The 24894-nt window shown below is 42.1% G+C and overlaps 3 protein-coding genes across 6 annotated transcripts; 2 read left to right on the top strand and 1 right to left on the bottom strand.

Annotated features, from left to right (window-relative positions):
* Window positions 1-94: 94 nt before the first annotated feature.
* On the top strand, window positions 95-1327 carry CG11674 (uncharacterized protein). Its single transcript, NM_132720.2, has 2 exons — window positions 95-642; window positions 704-1327. The coding sequence occupies exons 1-2, from the start codon at window positions 171-173 to the stop codon at window positions 1264-1266; spliced, it is 1035 nt and encodes a 344-aa protein (NP_572948.1). The 5' UTR covers window positions 95-170; the 3' UTR covers window positions 1267-1327.
* Prp16 (pre-mRNA processing factor 16) lies at window positions 1242-24612 on the bottom strand. Of its 2 annotated transcripts, NM_132719.3 has the most exons (4): window positions 22690-24612; window positions 22340-22533; window positions 2013-3067; window positions 1242-1949 (listed from the first exon to the last, which is right to left on the bottom strand). In NM_132719.3, the coding sequence occupies exons 1-4, from the start codon at window positions 24509-24511 to the stop codon at window positions 1352-1354; spliced, it is 3669 nt and encodes a 1222-aa protein (NP_572947.1). In that variant the 5' UTR covers window positions 24512-24612; the 3' UTR covers window positions 1242-1351. The 2 variants fall into 2 exon arrangements, with proteins under 2 accessions (NP_572947.1, NP_727764.1); NM_167396.2 differs by lacking the exons at window positions 22340-22533; window positions 22690-24612 and adding an exon at window positions 13377-13559.
* Window positions 14517-22013, top strand: l(1)G0469 (lethal (1) G0469). 3 transcript variants are annotated; one of them, NM_001103510.2, is made up of 4 exons: window positions 14517-15540; window positions 19199-19377; window positions 19508-19612; window positions 20593-22013. In NM_001103510.2, exons 1-4 carry the CDS (start codon window positions 14904-14906, stop codon window positions 20686-20688), a joined length of 1017 nt encoding a protein of 338 aa, NP_001096980.2. In that variant the 5' UTR covers window positions 14517-14903; the 3' UTR covers window positions 20689-22013. The 3 variants fall into 3 exon arrangements, with proteins under 3 accessions (NP_001096980.2, NP_001259543.1, NP_727763.1); NM_001272614.1 differs by having other exon boundaries at window positions 19508-22013; NM_167395.2 differs by lacking the exon at window positions 20593-22013 and having other exon boundaries at window positions 19508-20065.
* Window positions 24613-24894: the final 282 nt, after the last annotated feature.

Raw genomic sequence — 24894 nt, 5'->3', positions numbered from 1 at the left:
ATTTTGACTGAGGTGTATAAAAAGAGATCTGTTGTCTTAAACAAAAAAGGATAAATTAGCAGCACTAACCAATGGACAGTTTTAAATTGAGCTTTTCTGGCAGTCCGCAAGTAACGGTACTGGTTTTCTCCAGTCGAACGAAGTGGAGCAACCCAAGTGAACTGAGAAACATGCTAGCGATGCACAGGTGGATCCTACTGCTGCTGGCCGGATTTCTAGCGACTGGTCGGGCGGAGGATCTGCTGGAGTTGTCCTGCAGCTCGGACGCACAGTGCGCCCAGTTTGAGCGCGGTCGCTGCGTGGACATGGCCTGCATCTGCACAGCACGTGGCTCCGGCGAACGGGTGCCGTGTACGCCGCTGGAGGAGCGCCTCAAGCTGACCAACATCATTGGTGGTGCCTGTCCATGTCCCATGCCGAATGCCATATGCCACACGCGATGGCAGCAGTGCCACTGCTCCGAGGGTCATGTGTCCAGTGACGACCGCAGACGCTGCCTGCCGGCGGTGGTCCCGGTGGGCGGAAGCTGTGAGTTTCAGCAACAGTGCCAGCGGGCGGATCGGTTTAGCTCCTGCATTGGCAACCAGTGCCTCTGCCTTAACCAATTCGAGTTCCACGAGGGACGTTGTCTTTCTGTTTTGCGTGAGTACACTGGCAGAAATAGCATAATTTACATGAAATTCCACCTCTGTATTTACCTTAGAATCAAGCTGTCTAGAGGACAAGGATTGCGGCAGCTGTGGAGCCTCGATTTGCCTGACAAAGACGAAGCGGTGCGGCTGCTCCAAAAACTTTGTGCACAACCACAACATGACCAAGTGCATCAAGGGCTCCGCTTACGGTGACACGTGCGAGCACAGTTCGCCGTGCAAGCTAAACCTGGGTGCCGATGGCAGGTGCCTGGATCACCTCTGCGTCTGCCGTTCGACCCACTACCCCAAAAGGGTAGCCAACGAGGTGGCCAAGGACGAAAACGACGATCTCGATGCGGTGAACAATCTGGAGCGGATCACTTGCGCACCCATCGTGCCGTTCGGGGCACTCTGTCGAAACGATAGCGAATGCCGGATGCAGCCCATGGACCAGGAGAATGCCACAGCATCCATTGGCCATCCCATGGTGTGCAATTGGGGCGAGTGCTCCTGCAGTAAGACCCATCGACTGGAGGACAACAAGTGCGTTTTTGTGGAGAACTCCGCAACGAATTATCAACTAAGAGGCTTTGTGGCCTTCCTTTGTATCCAGTTCACAATGATTCTTTATTAGGATGTAGCAAAAAAACTTGTTAAACTTAAATTAATACATTGAACACACGCTTCACACGGATATTTGTATCTGTATCTGCATCTGCTCAAAGGCCAATCCTGGCCGGCGTGCGTCGGGGCGTGGCATTGCCCGGTGTGGCGATCTCCTGCTTGGTGGCCAGCTGTTCCTCCCGTTCGGCGGCCTGCTGCTTGCGCTCCTCCATCTCGTGCTGCGCCTTCAGCATCTGCTCCTCCATCTCCTTGAGATGCTCGGCCGCCTGTTTCTTCTTCTCGCGCCCGCTGCGACCGGACTCCTTAACCGAAAAGAACATGGGACCCAATTCCGCCAGCCAGTAGCCATCGACAGCGGTGGCGCACTGCATATACTCCTTGGCGGTCATGATCAGCTCGTGATAGACGACATAGTCGGGCGTGGTGCCCAAGCCATACAGCGCGGACGTGGGATGCAGGTGGCATGGCATGCCAGTTCGCAGATTGACATACTCTCCGATACCCTTGAGCCTGGCCGCCTGGTAGAAGTATGCCGAGCAGATGCACTTCCTCACAATGTCCCAGTCGATGCCGCAGCTTATAACGCTCAGATTCTGTTGCGTCATGATGTCCTTAAGCTGCTGCCGCACCTCGCGCACCTTCCGCATCGCCTTGATGTGGATAAAATGTTCGTTGCACCAGGTCGAACTGTAACTGTGGGCGAAAGCAACGAGTTGTTCATTTCTGGCGGAGATTTGCCGCAATTGTAGGACTTACTTGTTCTGGCGCCACTGCTGATAAACGTTGAGGTAGGTCAGGTGATCGGACTCGGGCCTTTGGAACTTTTCGCGCACACCATCCGCCTCATCCTCGCGGCCCTTTGGCCGGTAGAAGATCGATGGCACGGACAACATGGAAACTATGATCAGCACCTCGGCACTGCAGCCCATGCGGCAGGCCACGATTAGCATCTGGCACTGGGGCGGATCCAACGGGAATTCGGCCATCTGGCGACCCAGTGTGGTCAGCGCACCAGTGTGGTCCAGTGCTCCCAGGATCCACAACTGGTACAGCGAGTTAAGAATGTTATCCTGCGGCGGTGGATCCATAAAGTGGAATTGCAGCAGATCGACGACGCCCAGTGACTTGAGCAACAGCACCGTATTGGCCAGATTGGTCCGCTGAATCTCGGGCACGGTTAGGGCCAACAGCTCGTCCTTGTACTGGCGCTGCGTATACAAGCGGTACGCCTGACCGGGTCCTGTGCGTCCGGCACGACCGCTGCGCTGATTGGCATTCGCCTGCGATATGGGATAGATCTGCAGGGCGTCCATGCCGATGCGCGGATTGTAGACCTTCAGTTTGCAGTAGCCGGAATCGATAACGTAGATGATGCCGTCGACGGTTAGCGATGTTTCCGCTATGTTCGTGGCCACCACACACTTGCGCAATCCATCGCTGGATTTCTGAAAGATCTTTGCTTGCAAATCGGACGGCAATTGCGAATAGATGGGCAGTATGCTTAGTGCCGGCGCATTATCGATCTCCGCCAGTCGCTCCTCGAGCACCTCGCACGTCACCTCGATGTCCTCCTGGCCGGGCATGAAGATGAGCATGTCGCCCTCGTTGGGCGTGAGGTGAACCTGCAACGCTTGCTTCACCGCCGATTCCACGTAATCCTCGCAGGTGTTCTTGCTGAACATCACGTCCACGGGAAAGGTGCGTCCCGGAATGGTGAACGTGGGCACGTTGCCGAAGAAGGTGGCAAACTTGCTCGAGTCCATCGTGGCGGAGGTCACGATCAGCTTCAGGTCATGTCGCCGGGCCACAATCTGAAAGGATAGCATTACAGATATGTATTTAGTACATAACACTATTTCCGTATGCCATTCGCATTTTAAGACAAAAATATAACCAACTGCCCATGGGATTTCTGTGCCGGAGTAGTGGGGGGGTTCACATAACATAACGCGGCTAACGGCTACAAATGTGACCCACATCCCGTCCAGCTTTGTGCTGCAGTCGTTGACCCTGCAGTGGGTCAAGGCGCCTCTCTGACAAGGCGCCCTATAAAACTGAATCTATTCGACTTAGACATACCCTCTGATAAAATTCCATTCATTGGAATAAGACTGAGCAACAAATAAGTAAATAAAATAATATTATTTATTATAAATAAAGCTATTTAAGGTATTAGGTAACATATATTATAGTAAACAAATCTATATACCTCCCAGCTCAATTTTCCACATGAATTATCTATTATATTTTTTGATAGCACATTTTTTCTTTTTTTTTAAATAAAAAAAAACAGTAAAATATAAAAACAATATGGCCCCTGAAGTAACAAGTAATGGATGGCAATTCTAGAGATTCTGCGAGTGGTTCTCGCAATTTCGCTTGGATAGGTCCTGGCTGGAGGTGGATATAGTGCAACTGAGCGTACTCACCACACCAAAAGGATACGCGAGTGCAAGAGAGAACCAGCGAGATGACCATTCGGGTCTTTCAGATTTTACTCGGCTCGTGGTGAACTTTCTTGTTCGTTGGTGGAGGGTTGATACGTTTGTCGGGCTTAAGGGCGGCGGGCGGTTTTATGAGGTGAGTTTGAGGCAGACGTGCCAACACACACGTAGGCATTTTCGAGAAACCCAACAAATCGAAGATAAAACATTTTGATTCAGAGCTATGGGGATTTTATGAAACAAATCGAGCGGAATGTCATTTTTAAATTATATTTTCCATTGTCCATATTTGAAAATAGTGCATAGCATTGTTCCAGGAAACTAAAAACATTTAAAGGAACTGTTTATATGCATGTACAATGTATAAGCATATCAAAGAAAAGTAGTTGGGCAAAATCAGTTGAACTCAAAATGAATCATTACTTGAAATAGGCCAAGGATTCTGAAGGTATTTCGAATCAAATTCCGAACAAGTAGCATCCAAACAATGTCCACAGAATCTCAACCACGCGATGACCTCATTCATTGTCCATTGACGATTACAATCGAATCCAAAATCCAATTCCAAGCAAACTGCGCATTAGAAGAACTTTCGCATACAATCGGAGCAACCCCAATTCACCACCGAACCAGCGAACCGCTAAACTACCCAACCCAACCATCACCCACAGGTTCACAATTTGCAACCCACTCGTAATGCGGTTTATTATGCAGCTTATCTGCTTGCATGTGGAACGCACAACGAAAGTGGTACGCATGTGGGTGCTATATGTGTGTACATACATACATGCATATTTATGATGCTGGCTGAAATGGCAGACATACATACACACATGCATGGACAGTTATCTACGGAAGAGAGAAGATGCGGAGAGAAGGTAACGGTGCCGCTATCGCTTCCGATGACGTCAGGTGGGCGTTAACGGTAATTACGATAGTCGGTGCATATATGCATGAGCGCTTATCGCTGATTTGGCAATATAAGCGAAATTCCTCAATAGATATTGCATGGATATAAATCACTATAAAATAAGCGAAAACGCAATACCAGTGGATGCTCGCTAAGTTGAAATCGCTATCAGGGAAATAAAGTCAAATGCAAACAATTATCATCATATTTGCTGATAGAATTTAGAAAACTTTAAATTTACCAGAAACAGCATTGGAATGAATAAAACACCATACAATCAATTGCATATGTATGTACTCCTTATAAATGGTTACAATCTCGAGATCATACTATTCAAGTACAAGGCAATTCAAGAGTTTACGATGTCATTTAACTGCAGTTCTATTTTTGCTCGCTTCACTATCTAAAAGTCCTAATTTCCGGACGACACGACGCTGTTTTAGTCTTTTATCTCACTTCCCAATCACAATCTCAAGGTCGCTGATAAAACTAACGTCTCTGTGGTCATGTGTTTTACGAACCCACCAGCTAATCAGGTTAAAATGTATAAAACATTGTAAACGTACACTATTCAGGCGAGTTAGACTATGACTAAAGATTGCACATAAGTTCTTTGGCGTGAATATGCGATTTAGGCCAGCTGATAGGAGTGCAAATAATATATAATACAAATGCACGTAGACCGCTAAAACTTTCCGTTTCTTTCGAGTTTTGTGGTAGACGAAGGATTTACGGATCGGTTTGCCCGATTCACAAAGCCCTATTTCATCAGTTTCGAATCGCATCAGCCGTGTGATTAATCTAACTGACTAAGATCACGAGCTTTATTCTATATCTGCACGAGTTATTCGCTACTGATATTGGGACTAATTCGATTGAAGTCGTAAAATAATATCAGCTAGAGCGCCACCTTATGTATAATTATTATTTTTTTTACGCATTGGTGTGGGTTGGACAATTTTAGATCCTGATAAGAGCCACTTATAAGTTCGGTTTTTTAGCTTTCCATTAAAAGAATCGAGTGCAGTGCCTTTGTTTTGTATATGGGGAAGGTGCAAAGCAATTTAATTTACAATTTCATATCTATGTTTGTGCATATGTACATATGTAAGTAGGGCTGGTCATTTGCACATGATCTTATTATAGAAACAGGAAACGAATATTAATTCGAGCAGATAATGCCCTTAAATATTCCCGATTGTCATTTAATCAACATGAAAACAAAAGCAACGGAAAGAACGCATCAATGTGGGGATTGAAAACATATGTACATACATACATACATATGTATATTATATATGTACTCACATGTGTGAGTTATTCGGGAGGAAATTGCATGCACTTTTGCCAATCAAAAATGCCACGAATTTAAATGAAATAATTTTATTTTTCATAGGCACTTTGCCAAAAAAGTTGCACCGATGACAACAATCCATTTGCATTTACAAAAACAACCGATCGTAAACAAGCATGTGAGCATAAACAAAACATATCTAAATTTATAGGAAATTGCAGGCATTTACTAAAGAAAGTTAGTTGCGAATGTAATGTAAGCACTATTCAATGAATCATAAAAATTTTCAATGGAAAGTATTCATATTTGAGAAAAGAAGCTCGATCAGTTTAGATAAGTTTACATCTTAAGGAAAGTGAATAACATAGAAGGACACTCTGTATGCCATTTAGTGAGGGTGCACTGTACAAGGCTTGGTCCTGTAACTTACACCTAAAAGGCAATGCACTCTTAGTTGCTAAGATTTTAGTTGATTATGAAGACTATTGATTATTATTTAGCCTCCATGGATGGGCGATAAGCATCAGAGAAGACCCGGCACTAGCCCCCAAAAACAGACTCATCAACCTTGTCGAGATTCGGGCAAACGTTTTCCTGGCGCCAAACGGAATTGTGTGTATATATGTATGTATATGTATGTACATATATCTCTATGCGTGGCGATATAGACAAACAAAAAAAAAGCGAGAAAAATACCATATAAATTGCAAATGTACGACCGTTTGTATGTTGGTAATTAAAAATGCCGCAGATGCAATTTACCGTGCGTTTGCATTGAGGCAAAAGCGTTTTGCTCGAGGTTGCTGGATGCGAATTTGAACATTGAATGGGTGGGGGGGATATGTAGGTGGATGGTGGGTGAGTTATGCGAGTCTGATGAACCGCGGTTCCACTGATCCCGGCGAGACTTCAAAAACATGAATGGATGTACAAAGTCCAAACATATGTATGTATATGCAGTTATTATTATCATTTCATAAAAATATGTACATATAATATCAGTAAATTGGTAAAAACATATACATTTAAGGGCGGAAACGATAAATATAAACCAATAGTTTCCATTTTCATGGTTTTTTTCACCTTGAAGTCCTACAATGAATAAATGGTTTCGAGTTGTAAAATTCCGAATTAGAAACGACGGCTGAAATGCAATGAAAATTACAGATTTTGAGCAAAGTATAAAAAAAGGAACTGGGAAAAGCGGGAGTGAATGAGGGAAGAGAGCGCAACCAGCGAGAGTGAGAACCGATTTTTGCAGTGTGGTGAGTTTTCAAGATGTTTGTGTTGTTGCTTCTGGCTTTTGGAGGTGTGGCGGCAACGTGTGTGTGTGTGTGCGGCGTAGTAGAGAGCAATTTATGGCATTTTGGCAAAAAACTACGAACAAAACAAATAAGCCGAAGCGAAGCGCACGATGTAAACAAAACAAGCAAAAATCCGCCAAAAAAAAAAACGCGAACGAATAAAGACAAATGCTCAATAGCTGCCAGACAGACGATCCATCCGAAACGACCAGTCAAAACATTTCAATGCAAAAATATCAAAACAGTCACGAACTGAATTTGCATTCTTTGTTTTTGGCACCAAGTCCCGCAAACAAGTTGTTGTGGGCGAAACTGAAAAATACAGCAAAAATGTAAAAAGGGAAATAAACAAACTTTTCTTTAATGTGCAGATGGCGAAGGTGAATACACTGTAACCAGTGGGAGAGAAGACAGAGAGAGAGAGATAACCAGCGAGAGAGAGTCTTCGAGAGGAGAGCAAAAGCCAACCGGCGAAACCAACTCAAGTTCTACACTGCTCAAAATTGAACTTGACTGCTAAATTTAAACAAATAGTTAAAAATTTCTTGATTTAGGTCATATCCAAATTAAATAAAAATTAAACTTATCAATCACTTGGATAAAAAAAGCTGAATCTTGGTTATATATATTTATTTTTTATGTGCACACATATTTGTCAGTGTAGTCGCTGTTTTTTTTATCATTGCATTGAGACTTGAACAGCTGTTTGGCAGGTCCTTCCGCCATATGAAAAACAACCAATAATACCCCCCCCCCCCACTCATGCACTACAGCAGGAAGCTGATCAGTTTAACCGGCGACTGTTAAAATAACCGAAAAAAAACTCATTGGCAGACAACTTTTTAGCATATTTTCATTTATCTGTTTGTATTGTATTGTGTATTATTTGGTTTTGTTTTGGTGCCTCGTGTCTCGTTTGCATGGCTATAAAATGTCTGAAAATAGCCATCAAAAAAGAAAAAAAATGCTGACTAATTATGATTAGGTGAAAAAGGGAAGGAGAGACGGGGGTTTTAACTTTGAAGCTCCAAAATCCGAAGAACGGATTAAAGTCGGAATTATGTACGATAGTTATAATGTTATTTATGTAAATACGCATCCAAAAAGCATGCTTAACTGTTTTTTTTTTCTATTCTCTCGGTTTAAGCTAAAAATAGATGCATTGCTTTTGTGCTCTTGCGTATTAGAATGTTGATTGATTTCATACTACCCATTTGAACCAATTAATATCGCTTATAAAAAAGTGGATAAATGGGTATTTAAACATATCTGTATATGTATATTTATAAGCCAGATATAAAAAGGATTTCTTCTTTTCCGCGAATTCCAATTTTATTTAACAAGTTATTGTTTAATCGAAATTCTGTAACATTTATATAAAAAAATAAGCTTTAAAGCTTTGAACTGTGAACATTGTGAATTCGTGTCGGCAAACAAACAAAACAACTGGACACCGAACAACACTCAATTGAATGTGTTCGCCCGTACCTTCCATCCTCGTCCTCCGGCGGCTCTTTTGTCACCTCCTGGTTATATTTCCCACTCCGGGTTGTTCTCCACTTCCATCTAGATCTATTAGAGGGTCGTAAGCTTGAACTTTAGATGGTCGCCCACAATCAGCAGTGGAAAACGTTTCACCCACCACAAAACTACACCGTACAAAAATTGCATACCAGTTGACGATTTTTTTTTCCTGCCTATAGAAATCTCTAGAAAATGCAGTAAGCTTTTTATAGTATATCTACCATTATTTACAGTATTTACTATTATAATAAGCTATGGTTAAAATTCGTAGTACATATAACATAGATCACGAATATGTCCCACTAACATTCCAATTAATTCTTTTGGATAAATTCATATTTACCAATCATTATATTCTCATATATGCATATTTTGTACTGTTATACATATTTTGTACTGTTATACATATTTTGTACAGTTATACACATTTTGTTCTGTTACACATATTTTGTACTGTTATACGAAAAGTTCATATCGGTGCGATTTTTAGTCCGTGTAAGGCGGCAGTGGCTTGAACACAATAGAAAGTGAACTAACTAATGTCGGAAATGAAAGAGGGTAGCAAATAGTGGAATATAATAGAGCCAAACGGATGTCTGAGGTCTGACTGAAGCTAAATGTCTGGATATTACCAGATTGCGAAGGCATTTGCCGGTAAAATGCGCAAAACGAAGCCTTTAAGTCCCCAAACGAAACGGGTTTCGTTGCCACAGATACTCCGCATGCAAATAAATGAAATGAATAAATAGATACATATGTACATACATATATTCATTATGTGTGTATTTAGATAGGTGAATGGTGGTAGATAGATAGTATGCCAGTTTGGCTGAATAAGCGAGTGGATTCCTATTTAGATGGATAGATTGGCGCACGTACGCGGTATTCATTTGTCACCGGACCTCAAAAGCCTCAACTAAGCCCAGATGACAGTATTATTTATTCGATTTTCATTCATTTCAATTTTTTTTTTTTTTTTAATAATTACTTATGCAACCCGAATCGAACGACCCGTGCATTTGCACCCACAAAAGGTAAACAAATACAGGTGGTTCGGGCAGCTCAGGTGGCTATTTCTTGTTCTCTCGTTTTGCGACCACATGCCAAGGCACATGCCAAAAATGAAAAAATGTCTAAGAGGAATTCTGAAAGCAGACACAAGAATGCTCTTTCCCAAAATATATACACACTTCTTTGCTCTTTCTTTTGGAAATTCCACGCAAAACACTGATTCAGTGTGGCGATGTGTGTGGGTCTTATCTTATCAAAAAGTACTCTGAATTATGTACTTAATACTCAAAATAAGTACTCGAAATCTCAAAACCAGAGCACACAAAATTCTTAAAATAAGTTCGAGGCGACAGGGAAAATATGCACATGACACAAGGAAAACGTGACGTCGCTTTAATACCCTTTAAAATGCATACATACGTATGTAAATATGTAGCGACTTTTCGTGGCGCGGAAAGGAAAAATGCCTAATTATCGTGATATATGCCCATTCTTATCAAATCTCACTCGAAATTAGTATATAAACCTAAAGATTCAGTTTAATAAATAATACGTGGCTGTGCTTTAATATTTTTTCAAGTTTAGCAGGGAATAAAAACAAAACTTTGTGCTGTTTAATTCCGAACACTTTGTGTAGGAAACTAAAATATGCACTCAAATTTATAATTTTTTTTTTGAGAAATAGCATCTTTTGTGAGGCACTGACCTACACACAAATGCGCTTTTAATTTGATTGCGCAACAAAAATGAGAGAACAGGTCTGCAGGTACATATGTTCATAAATAAAAGCAAATTGCAAAAACTGCAATTAGAGAAACTGCAGGTGGTTGAACGGGGGGGAGTACAGCAGCGGTCATAAAGGTAGCACCTAGCGAGTATTCGACATTTTAAGGAATATACTTAAGTAAATTATATGATTATTATAAAGTATATGTCAATAACATTCACTAAATTCACTTGTGCCGGTCGGTTTTGGACCAACCTTTAACCAAAAAGACGTTTTTGCATAATAAAATGTTTTTGAAAATCATGATTATTTGATAAATAAAATGTTTTTAACTTTTATGAATTTTATTTTTTCTCCCATCTAGTCCTATTATTGCGACCGCGAGTATATTTATGCTGCGTTAGTATGGGGAGGGGGGGGGGCTCTGGGGTTCTGGACCGGCTTCGCTAATTAGACGTTCAAAACGTTCCGTCAATAGACAATAACAATGTGGACCCCCCCATTCCCCTCCGCAAGCCAATCTCCTTTACGCTTCACTTGGCGATTCTCCACGACGTTTTCCGCCGACTGCCAAGGTTATAACTAAAAATAGATATGGAGAAAAATCAACAACAACAACAGCAGCGGACGGGCAACAACAAAAGCAGCGAGTTGCAAATTCTATTTTTAGCTGACGGCAACGAGACACCGACTAAAAAAAAAAAAGAGTAGAAAAAAACTGGATACGAAAACGAGACACGAAAAGTAACTAAACTTGCGCCAAAGCCGAACTCACAATGCTCTTAGATCAAAGTTATAGATTTGAAACGAAAGGTTAGCCATTTTACCTCCGCTTTTTTTACCACATTTGTATTTTGATTATTTTATGTAAATGTGTTTTTAAAATACTTTAAAGTTTGAAGCCTATCAAGCAACTAAGCGCTAACTTTCAATTTAATGAACTGCCATCTCGAGTAAACAACAACTAATGATAAGTTCTTTGGCAAACAATTTAAAGATAGCTGTGCTAAACATAGAAAAGTTTTCTTTCCTATTTTTGGCGGGCACAAACTGACCCATTATCATCAAATCTTTGATAGTTTGTTTGGAATGAATAATAAAGGTAGATATCCTTGGACAGAAAATACATACATATGTACATACATAGTTGTACTTGAGACCTAAACATTTTTGTAATTCGATTACAATGCTCAAGTTGTAATGCCTTGAATATAATTACCATTTACGTGCCAAATTTACCGTGCCACTAACAAATGAGATGGCCAAGCAAACTGGTTGCCCCAAAAGATAATGTACGAAATGGTGCTGACCCGCAGCATTTTCCCCATTCTGTTGCCTCAGCTGGCGGTTTTGGCCCAGTTTAAAGCTTTTGGCAGCAGCGGCAATGGGTCAAATTAGAGTGCCCCCCCCCCCCCCCCCTCTTCAGCTCCACTCACCGAACGAACACAACCAAAGTCGAATGGAACCGATTGTACCGATGTACGTGACAACGCACACACACGCACTCTCGAGAGAAAACGGGGGGAGAAAAAAAGCAAACAATAAAACACACACGCAACTCACGAGAAATCAAACTTGAGGACTACGTCACTACGAAAAGTTTCCAACTCGTCGTGTCTAACCCCGGTTTTCCCCACACCCCCGCCAAAATTTTCACCGCCCTCTATCGATCCATTGGATGCAGCGTTTTGTAGTATTGAAAATGGTTGTAGTACACAGCGAGAAACGTTTGATTTAAGTTTAGTCTACAATCTGAAACAGTAATAGCTGGCAAAGTTACGAATAATTTTGTAAAGAAAAAACATTTAAAAAAAACCAGCTTGCCTATCTTAAGGCGCGGCTCATGAAATGCAACCCTGTGTGGGGAGTAGAAAGAAGTTGAATATTCCAGAACCAAAATGTTTCTGGTTTACCGAATACGATATATCCCCCTTTACTCAACAAATAATCAATGTGAAAAAGACACATTTTCTCTTTTGTGTAATAGTTGAACTACTTAAGGCCAAGTTAGTTGGTATGAACACAAGGTCTTTGGCCATCTGATGATATGATTAGGCTGTGGCGATGCATTGCATTGTTCGTAAGTGCAAATAGAAGACGAATTGAAAGGGGTATGAATGGTGCAGAAACTTGTTAGCTTATGTGCGTGAGATATGTTGGCACTTTCATGGTAATTATGTATGTGTGTTGCTCGAGTTAATTAACGAATCAAATGCATTTCTCCAATTGCATTTTAAGGGTGCATTTCCCATTTGGGTTTCCTTTGGAAAGCAATACAATTGTTATACCAATTTCAATCGAGCGGAATTCCAATTGTAAATTGGGCATTGTTTGAGGCAATTTAATATGGCCCAGCTAGCAGCACGTCACTATCAAATATTTGCACAAGCGAAATATTCTAGCGCTGCTATAAATACAAATATCATCCGTGCTCCCATTTTCAAAGCGAGCTATTTTATTTTTAGGGGCTCCACCGAAACTTGCAATTTTTTGTATCAATCATTTAGATCGCATTGTTCTTTTTTTTTTTAGCTACCTCTGCGATTTCCGTAAGGCAATCAATTTATTGCACACAAGAATTTGCAACCAAATTTTCGAATGTCTTTGGATTAAAAGTGCGGAAGCAGGAAGATTAATTAATTATATATAATTAAGTGATTTTTTTTTTAGATTTTCATTTTAAGACTAGGACAATTTGTTCTTATTGCTATTTATCAATCGATAAGATAACCTATTGAATTGTAACAAGTTCTTCGAACGAAATGAGGGGGTTTGTTCGTTAATTTTGTCATTTCATACATACTATCGAGTGTTGCCCGTGCTCGATCACATGTTTCGTTTGAGATCGAACCGAATCGAAAACAAACCATTAAGCAATAAACCTCCATTCGCATCAATCAATTCACCTGGCCAGTGACGTTTTTGTCTACAATTGGGCTTCGTGACGAATAACTGCGACGTTGACGAAAGCCCAACAAATAATGCTCATAATTGGGGGGCCATAATCCAGTCGGTTCCACTCGAAGGATGTCGCCGCACGAGCCACACAAGGATCGAAATATTGGCCTTATAGCCGTAAAATAGATAATTATTTAGTTGGCGCGCCGTTTGCGGGGGAAGAGAATGGCGAAACAGCATAGCGGAATGCCATACTCACCACAGTTCACAGTTCGAAAGGCGGAGAGAGAGAGGGAAAGAGAGACAGACAGAGAGCCTCAGCGAGATTGAGATTCCTCTCTGAAATAAACCGGCTTCGGTTATAAATAATATCGCTCTCCGTTAAGTTATCTTTAGACTCAGTCCCTTGGGTGTTGGAATTCAATAACTATCTTAGTAGTTGCGGTTTGCATTTTCCTAAACTGCAATTTATAGTTTGCTTCAAAAAGCAGAAATTAGTATTTCCTATCCGATTAGTTGAAGACATATGAGCAACTTTACCATTTGATCTACTCTTGGTTTTTTTGCAACATGAATTTCATGACTGTAATATGAACAGTGGACTAGAAAAGCAGTTTTGGGCGCAAGACTTAAAGATTTAATACCAAGTTGTAATTGAATATCAATGATCCAGGTAAACATCATATAGCAAACAACAAGTTTTTTAAAAAACTTATTTTCTTATTGAGTTGCACACTAAAAAGTAATGCAAATGCACAGTCATATGCACAGAACAGTTATGGACATTGTTTGTGGATAGTTCAGATTTAATTTACTTTATGATTAATAAATTAACATATTGCTAGTCTTTCGCGCTCGAGCGGCAAGCTCGTTGTACTTTCGCAAGCACTTAATACATTTTTTAAAAACCTACATTGTTGGAGATAACAAATTTTGCATATTTAAATCCTGAATTCATTGCATATGTTGCTGCATTTCGGCCAATGTACTGTAAACAAATGCAACATTGAGAGCTGGCGCTCTCTTGCACTGTTAACGTTCGGTTAACAGTGCGTGAGCAGAGCGAAGAGCGCCGATGAGAGCAAAGTCGGCAGAGCTTGGGCAGAGCTCGAGCAGAGCCATATAAAGCGACGTGCCCGAAAACATTTGTATTTGTAAAAAGCAAACCGACGAGCGGATAAGGCGGAATATCTGAAGAGCAGCAGCGAAAAACACGAAAAGCCAGAAACAGAAACCAAAAACCCAAACCGAAACAACTCGAACTTCGTGTGCAGTGTGGCAAACTCAAAAAGAAACTGAAACAGATAACATAAGAAACCGAAAGAAGCAGCAGCAGCGAATCGAAGCGTAAAAAAAAAAAACAGAGCAAATTGAAAGAAGCACAGAACAAAACACAACACAACAAATTTAAATAAAATCCAACGCAAACAGCGAGAGAAAAGTTATTCCGGAAAACGCGCGGAAAAGTGCATTTCGAATTTCATTAATTTTTTTTCGAGTGAAAGTTGGGCGCTTCAGGCCCAACAACGCCCACAATGAACCGTTCGAACAGCTTTGTCAGCTCGCTGAAATGGTGGCCACTGCAGGGTCACAACAACCAACCGGTGGCGCCACCTGCCAGCGGTTACTCCCAATCGGCGCCCAGCTCGCCCACCTCCAATTGGCCACCGCCACTGCAGCAGCATCAGAATCCCACAACCGGCACCGCCCACCGCCTACTGCCGCCCAGCGGGCAAAAGAATGGAATTGCTGGCGGCACCGTGGGCGCCACATTCGGCAGCAGTGTGGCAGTGCAAAAGCTGCGCGAATCCAAGTGGTTCAAGCCCGAGGAGCAGCGCATCTTTTGCGCCGTCGTCGAGTGCGGTTTCGTGGTCGAGATCCGCAGCAGCGCCGCAGCCGAGGCGGCCGCAGCTAACGCAGCAGCAGCGGCCGCAGCAGCCGACACCGGTGACAACGACCTCGACGTGGACGCTCTGGAGGAGCTCGACTGCCCACTGACCAACCACCCATCGCCGCCGCATCGCAATCACAGCCATAGTCACAGCCAAATCCAAAACCAATCCCAGCGGCTGGTCATCCCGCGCAACGGTAGCAGTTTCCTGGAGACGCAGGACGAGAATGAGACGCCTGTCGCCTCTTGGTATGGAATCGTGCTCTGCAAGGTGGCCAAAGGTAAGTTCATTGCGAAAGACACAGAGAAAATGTTGCGACTTTTCAAGTGCAGACATTACGGAAATGCGAGTAAATCTATACATATTTATACTATTCTTATGAGATTTCATAGTGTGAAATTGTATGGATATAGATATAGAGTATAAACAAAATTAATAGTCCATTTTCATTTTGTTCATATCTATTTGATAAGTGGTAAAATTAAAACGACAAAAATGTGGCTCTTTATCACTTTAAGTGCGCAGATCAATTGAATGTTTACTCTGCTCATATCTTTGTGATAAGCGAATAATATTAAATAAGTATTAATATTTAAATTTGGTACTCGGTTTTTGCACTTGCAAGTTTTTATCTCCAAGAAAAGTCATCATAGTTTTCTTTTAGTGCACAAAGCAAAGTGATAATTTAAATTATATATTTTTTTTTATTTGAAGAGTGCTGAGTGATTAGGTGCATTTCCAAAGACACGATGCAAAAGTTTTGGGTTGAGGTAAGGGCAAGTTTAAAAGGTTTTATTAGTTGCGATAAGAGAAAAGGGGGTAGGGTAGAGCCACACACTCTTACGTCTTTTGACGAAATCGTACGGCGTCGTGAGGCTTATCTGTTATCTTAATAAAATGTACGATCCCCAAACACTTTTTATTACGTGCGAAAAAGTCGTGGTTCTTGATCACATGCACTTTTATATGCAGCCAGTTTTGCTGGGACTTTAAATATATGTAGCTCTTTGTGTTTTATCTTATTAATGTCTAATGCGCTCGTATCAAGTCGTGGAAAACAATGTTGATCCCCCACCAAAAGCTTTAATGAGGCTTTATTTACATTTTTTTAGAACTCCAATTCAAATTGATTCGGGTAATCCCCAACCACACACACACACATATATATATATATATATATATATATATATATATATATATATGTTCCTGTTGGGCTAACCTATTTAAATTTGTATTTCTTTTTATTATTATTCGATGGTCCTCTTCGGTCGAGGCTCCACTGTAGCTTCCTCTTCCTCATAAGACTGCAATTAAAGTGCAGAATTACCTGCTCAACTTTTCGGACTGATGATTAATCACAAAACTTCGGACGTCAGAGAGCCATTAAAAGTAATCTATGGTTTTTTTTTTGGTCGAGAATGTCTAAATTGTAGAATGTCATTCAATAAACAAACATTACACACATGCGCACTCTCTACAGCGTACACACAGACACACAGACACACACGCACTCAAGCCGAAGTACCGTGCTTTTATCTAATCGCAAAGAGAATCCAACAACAACAACAGCAACAAGAACAAGAACACGAAAGAGCTTATCATTTGAGACGCTGGCAGCGCAGTCGAAGTCAGCGTCGGCAGCGGCAGCGGTCATTCACAATGCTGCGCCGACAGCTGCTAGAACATTCCAAACTTTGAAGCCCGAAAAACCCTTAAAACAAAGCTGAAAACAAAAGAGCTGAAAATGGGACAGGGTAGAGGGGAAAATTGTAAATAATAAACACCTTTGCGCTCCCGTTTACCACAGTTCACTTTACTAATATTACGCTACAGTAAAACCGAGCTTGCAATGAATAGTAGTTAATCCGGCAAGAGAATGGTGGAAAACTAACTTATGTAGGAGGAAGAGAAAACTTGAAAAGATGTGAAAGATAATGGTTGCGCAGCCGGGTCTTCACTGTGTGTGAGTGTATGCGTGCGTGTGCGGGAGAGTTGGGTGGCAAGTGGTGAGTTTCGACTGCAGAGCACCACATACTCACCACGCCCACACGACTGTTGCATCTCGTGTGCCGGTCTAAAAATACACCACACTTTGCATATGCAGCACAGCAGAGGCCACAAAAATAGTGCTGCTCCATGATACTAAAATTTATGATTTTCCTAAGTTATAACTTATTGAGATATTTCAAGAAGAAATTTATTTTCAAAAAACTAAAAAAAATTTGAGAAATTGGAGTAATAAACACTGAATATAATTAATTTTTCAATAATGCACAAAAGAGAGCATGATGCATTAGTTTTTTTTTTTTTTTGATTGATTTCGACCTAATTGGGACTCTGAGAATCCGAATGTTTGCGAAACCAAGTTGCCAAGGGGCCCACTTTTGATTCACCTTGAAGATAATGCGTGACCGTGCTTCAGACCCATTACCTTAACCGTTATTTATACATACATATGTACGTTTGTATGTATGCATGTGGGAAGTGCAGGTACACAGTATGTGAAAATGTAAATATTCGTGATAATGAAAGCTGTTTTTTCTGGCCGGCCAAAGGGCTCAGCGCAGATCCAATCAATAAAACGCTGCACATTCTGGCGCTAATCGGTCTCCCTGCCACTTGGGGGCAGCCACTGATGGCTGTCCAAAGGCAAATTATCCGATTACTCTATGTACATACACATATGTAGGTAGTATATATATATATATGTGCAAATAGCGAAAGAAATGAAAATCGGGCCTTGCGCATGCGTGCTTATCAACGATATTTACAATGGAACCCATGACACGAAGAATAAACTTGCCCCATTAATTTTTTTTTTTTTATTTTATTTTCAAATCTGACGGGCAGTATCAAGTTTGATTGATTGTCTTGCATTAGAAAGTGTTATAGATAAGCAAATAGGCGGTAAACACATGAATATATTGAGCAGCTCTTGAGAAAGACAGGTGAAAGAAATTTGTGTGTTTCGCGTTACATTTTAATTGATATATCAAACCTATCGAAATTATCGAACAGTTATCGAAATGGCTTATATTCTTTCAATTACATTTTTTGCCCCTGTTCTGTTGCAAAACGAATGAAGCTCAATGAAAGTAAATATGGTTGGTCTACTCTGTTTGGCTTCAGTAATTTGCATATTTAAATATGCACTTAGTTTTAATTATGCACTAATTGGATTTTCGTTGAGGTAGCTCACTGAAAATGCATTTTTAAATCCATAGGAACTTTTGAAAAATGAGTCAAATGTTCGTTTCTAATGGAATGTAATTAGTAAGATAATGGGAATTATAGAGTTCGCTTTCGAAATTGCTGCCACAAGCGGGTAACAATGCAAATAACTCATTCGCACAGTCAGCCAACCCACCCACAAAGTGCTCTAAACAATTTAAAAGGCCTGCAAATTGGTTGAACATGGCAGCAAATGAACGTCAACAATATACACATATATATATATATGCATATATGTATTGTATTATATTGAAGTCGAAAAATACCATTAGAGCGGGAAGAAGCAGAGGCGGCCGAGTGTAAAAAAAAATCCAAAGGAGTGCTAATTATTGCATGGCACTTAATTCACAAATGCCATAACCAATTGTGCAATCAGCAATTCGAGCGGACAGCTAGAGGCCCATGATCATCCTGGTTGCCAGTGATCGTGACCAATTATGTCACCCGGTTAACCACAAAAGGAGCTGTTATATATTATTAGCATTATATTATATATAGATCTATCAAATCCCTGACTAAACTCGCAGTTTATCAATGAATGTTCTGTGCAAGATCTTTCGATTAGAAACCAATTGAATATTATTATTAACTGATTTGTTTTGCATTCCGGCATTGCAATGGGTTGCACCTGCTGTGGTAAATTGCTTGAATTGATATTAATTAAACTAACTAATTGTATTTAAACCTGATCTCCGATTCGTTTGCAGACAATAAACCCAAGCCGGAGACCATTGAGATATATTCGGTGAAAATCCGTGAGAATGGTACATACAAGTTGATCAAGATGCAATTGGCGGATATTTGGAGTCACGGATGGGAGCTGCGTATCAATAACTTTGCCGACAAGGAAAAGGTGCCGCACAACGAGAAGGATATTCGCAATCAGGTGAGCTAACGGATTGGTAATAGTTGGGGAAATATATGCAGATATAAGACCAAAATATCTATATATTGCTATATTCCTCAATTGAGGAGTTAATTGGAAAGTGTCTAATCTATTTCCATTTTTTGACTAGGTGTCGGTGGCGCGCAAAGCCAAACAGAGTCTGTGGAACAATAATAAGCATTTTGTGTACTGGTGCCGCTACGGAAGTCGTCAGCAGGATCTGCGAAAGCGACAGGTAACGACGAGTGCCAATCACGTGCTGCTGCACCTGATCAATTGATAAGTCGAGCCGAGTCAGCCGGAGTCCAATAAATGGACGTGGAGAAAATGAAATGAGAAATAGGAGCGTTTGAAGCGCCGACACTGAAACCCATCCTTTTTCCTGCTCCTGCTCCTGCTACTGCACCATACCACCACCTTAATCCGCCACCCAAAAACTGTGCATTGATTGCAGCAAAAAGACCGAAAAAAAACCCAAAGCAATGTAAAAACATGAAAAACCACACATCATACCGACCAAGTCATCATACATACTCAAAACTCTAGTACGCAACGTGGACTAAAAACGTCAAAAACGAACTGAGGGAACCGGAAAAAAAGAACCATTAACTTTTTCTAGGGCCCCGACCTATGCATCTATCTATGCACCCATCATTCAACTACCGATTCACGCTTGCTTTGCTCATACAAAAAATTCGCCCAAAAGAATGAAAAACCCCTGAGAATTTTCCGATCGTTCATCAGCTAATCAATCGAACTGAAGGCATTGCTAGATGCTAGACTCTAGATTCTAGACTCTTTTTCTGTGAGACTGCAAAAGTTGTCCATTCAATGTTGATGACATTTAGATTTACAATTTTCGTCAAGATTGCACTTCTTGATTTTCTCTCTCTCTCAATCAATTGCAGTTAGATTTTCCGGCTTCAAGGACCCAAGGACATTGAGTTCGCCTGCCTATCGTGGTGGTCTCAATGTCTGGGTAAATTGTACTGGATTATCTGGCGAGTGAAATGCGAGATTGGCAAGATCAGCGAAGTGGGCCATGGCTGCCACATTTATGGCATCTAAATAAGAAACATAAAACTTGCCATTCTTGCGGCATTTATATGTACAATATATATATATATATATTCCTGCCAGCTCATCGTTACCAGAGACGTACGTATTTTGTGTTTGTACACCGTGTCTTACAATCGAATCTATATTGCATTGCAGATGTCGGAGTGCGTGAAATGGGGCAGCGTGGGCATGAATGCGGGCATGCTGTTGGTGCTCAATAATCGGCAGAAATGCCATTCCCACTCCAAGTAGAACGAACGATACCGATACGATAATCAACCAACTTCACCTTGAGTTCCCATTTCGAAATCCGAACGCAAAGCATTGAAGAAATCGTGTGGCGTACAAGTCAAGTATTAGCGTATTTCAATTCGGATGATAAGATAATTTATGGTATGGCTTAAATGCAAATGGAGTGGAGTTGGCCAGGAAAATTCAAATCAGGGCGAGGGCTTACTTTTTTTTTTTTTTTTTTTTTTTGGCAGTATTAATTATAGTAATATTTAATAATGATAATGGCAATTTGGAGCAAAGTACGCGAATCATGCCTCACAATATACGTCATAGTCACAAGCAGCACACCCCCGCCAACAAATCTATATCCATATGTATGTATGTATATATGCATATATGTATGATGAACAAGCGGTTGCAAACTCCTGCATGAGTTGCAATTTTGCGATTTATAGAAAATACTTTTGTATTTGCTAAACAAACATTGTGTATATGATGACACACAGAACGAGAGAGAGAGACACACACACACACACACACTGTGAAATTCGAAAAGACTTATTAAATATTTGTTTGTTTTTTTTTTTTCGTCCTAACTTTTTGTTTTCCATGTGATTATATATATATATATATATATATGTATTTATATACATTGTGAAAATGGCACAAAGCATCTTATGCAAGGCAGCCACTTTTTTTGTTTTCTTTGTTATTTAAGCGTAATTAAGTAATACCCATTAAAAAAAAATAAAACAAAAAAACAATTATATTTATATATATATATCGAGCGACAGCTCCGCGTAGCCAGCTTAATAATTTAACAATCTAGCATTGTAAAACAATCAAAAACATTCGAAATGTTTCGTTATGTATTTAGCCTGCCCAAATGACCGACCGACCGACAAATTAATTAACACAGCAATTAAGACGACGACTCAAAAAAAAAAAAAACAGAAACAGAAATTTCCCCCAGAAATTCTAAACAAAAATACATATTTTTGTACATAAGGAACTGAAATGGACGCTCCACGGATTCTACAAATACGTAAAAATCGAAATCAAAGAGGAGCTCGCATCCCAAAACAAAAACAAAAACGATTTACACAAAAATAAAAAAAAAAAAAAAAAAAATGAAGCAAATCATCGCTAGTTTGTAAGCTATATATACATATATATACATTATTAATTATTTTGTTTAAGTTTTGTCTTTTTAAGCCATTTATAAAGTATTTATGGTAGTTCGTATATACATTTCGACAATGTGAGAAAATTTGAATATGAAACGTTTGTAAAATGCTTTATATTGATATTATTATTAAATGTTTACCAACGGATACAACAACAAAATTAAACGATTTTGCATTATTGTCTTGTTGAGGCAACAGTCGAATTAAAGGTAAAATATATTAAACTCAATGTGTTCCATTCACTAAAGATAGTAAACACCATTATCGTATAGATAAAAGTTATAACTTTCCATTTTGGGTTAAGATAAGCGAAAGTCAAGTTGAATGAGCCTAATAAGCGATTTGAAATGGTTAAAAAACAAAAGGATATGCACTTGGTTTTATATTAGCAATTTTTTGTTTTTGTTTTTTGAAGTTGAAGCGAGAAGAGCCCATGTGTAAGTTATTCGAAAGTATGGAGCACTTGGTGGCCAGCCACTCACCTCGCGCAGCAATCCAAAGAGCACGTCCGTCGAAAGGGATCGCTCGTGGGCCTCGTCCATAATGATGGCGGAGTAGCTGTCTAGTTCCGGATCACGCAGACTCTCGCGGAGCAGAATACCATCCGTCATGTACTTGATGACCGTGCGCTCCGACGTGCAGTCCTCGAAACGGATGGCATAGCCCACGTCCTCGCCTGCAAACAGAAAGGATGGCGTGGGATTAGGCTTAAGCTTAAGCAAAGATTGGAATTTCATGGTTGACTGTTTAGGAATCACTCTTTCACACAGATTGAGAAACATTGAGAAAGAAAGAGAGCGCTTCCTAAACACTTCTAGAGTAAATTGCCTACCCAGCTGGGTGTCCATCTCGTCGGAGACTCGCTTGGCCACCGACATGGCGGCCACACGACGCGGCTGCGTGCAACCGATCATGCCACGCTTGCTGTAGCCATCCTCGTGAAGATACTGGGTTAGCTGTGTCGTCTTGCCGCTGCCCGTCTCGCCCACGATAATGATCACCGAGTTCTCGCGAATAACGTTGAGCAACTCTTGACGCGATGCGAAAACGGGCAGGAAGCGGCGCTGCTCCGAGATGGTCTTTTTGCGCGAGAAATCGCTCTTGCCACCCGTATCCTGGTCGCGCATATGGTCGGCGAACTTCTGATCCTTGCGATAGTCGGCCTTGTCCTTCTCCTTGTCGAAACGCATATCGTCCTCGTCCTGCGGCCGCTGTACACCCATAATGTTGCCCAGCTTGGTGCCGCTCAGCTCCCAGTGCTTCTTTTGCGCCTTGCGCCGCTCCTTTTGCTCGCGATAGTTGCGCACCAGGGCGCTGCCCTTGCGCGCCAGCAGTGCCATATCCGAGGTGGGATCCTTGACGGGCACCACCGGCTCCGGTTGCTTGGTGAACACGATGCGGCCGTCGAGAAATGGCGGTATTATGTGATGCACCAGGAGATGCACTCGCTCCAGCGCCTCCTCATCGAAATCGTCGTTGACGCTGATCAATGTGACCACGCCCGAGGTGAGCATACGATTGCGCTCCCACAACTCGTTGTCACGGTTATTCTGGCGCTGCTGAGCGCTGATTCTCTTTGTTCTCTTCTGCTCCAGCTGCTCTTCGCGCTTGCGAAAGTACTCGGAGTTGGGGCCACCGAATGGATTGTTCTCATCGTCGTAGCCCTCGTCAATGTTGTACCACTCGCGGTCGAGGCGACGCTGCTCCTCCTCCCACAGATCCAGCGATTCGGGATCCTCGCCCCATGGCGTTGCGCCGCTTCGCTTGCGACCGTGTGCCCACTGATTGTAGCGATGCGCTGGCGTTGGCCGGACAGTGTCATCCTGGCGTCCGTGATTACGCCGACTGCCGCCGCTCCGCACTGACCAATCACCCGACTTGTTGCCATGGCGTCTGGGCGTTGGCATATCCCAGTCCGACTTGCGCTGTCCAAACTCGCCGTCCTCGTCGTCCCACGAGCTATTGGATATGCCACCGCTGCTGCCGCCTGGTGTTCCCGGCTCACGCGGCGTATGGACACTGCGCTCGGACATGGAGCGATCACGATCACGATCACGACCACGATCCCGATCCCAGCTGCGGTGCCGATCGCGCTCCCTTTCTCTGTGTTGGCGCCGGTCGCGGTCACGATCCCGATCTCTGTCCCGGTCCCTGCGTCGGTCACGATCCCAGTCGCGATCCCTGTCCCTGCCCTCTGCCGCTGTGCTGCTGACTGGGCCACGTTTTCTGTCCCGCTGGATGTGCTCGCGCAGACGCTCGCGTGCCTTCTCGGAAACGCCGCCGGTGTGCGAGGGTGTATCGTCTTTGTGCTCGCGCAGCTGGCCGCGCAGCTTTTCGAAGCTCTTGGTGTCCGGTTTCTTGAAGGCAAACTCACTGGAAGCGCCAGAGGCGTTGGCCTGCGGCGTGGAGCTCCCGCCGCCGGTGTCATCGAATTCGCTGTCCTTGAAGGAGATCAGTCGCTCGGATCGCTCCTTTTCGGCCCGTCGCTTGGCCGCCAGCTTGTCCAGGCCCAACATCGATCCCTGCGGCACCTTGAATCCACCGCCACCGCCAGCGCCGGCATCCTTGGGCTTCCGGATGACCAGGCCGCCGCGCGTCTCCTGGCCAGCGGTGCCCTCCAGCCGATGGACACCCGACTCGTCGTCGTCGGACATCCTGTTGTGCTGGTTAGTCTGTTGCTCCTTGGCTATTTCGCGAGTCTTGCTCGTTGTCGCAAAAACGATTCATTCGCGTTGGCGTTCTTGGGCACAGCTGATCGGCGGGGCTGCCATCCCGCTAAAAAAAAAAATGCTGGACAGCAGTAATGCCACTCTGGGTTAATTGTCGTTACGAATTTACATTTTATTCTAATGCAGAAAATTAGTTTTTAAATACTTACTTTTAAATATTATTTAGCTTGAAATATTTATGTGCATGTGCGCAACTGTAAAATTATATCTATTTCGTTTTTCCACTTATTATTTTCTTTGTTGCATTTTGTTTTGTTTAATTTATTGGTAGAACTTGTAACCGCATAATAAGATGGTAAGTTGTATTT

The sequence above is a fragment of the Drosophila melanogaster genome, chromosome X (assembly GCF_000001215.4).
Source record: "Drosophila melanogaster chromosome X".
Lineage (NCBI taxonomy): Eukaryota > Metazoa > Arthropoda > Insecta > Diptera > Drosophilidae > Drosophila > Drosophila melanogaster.
This window is presented reverse-complemented; position numbering and strand designations above follow the sequence as displayed.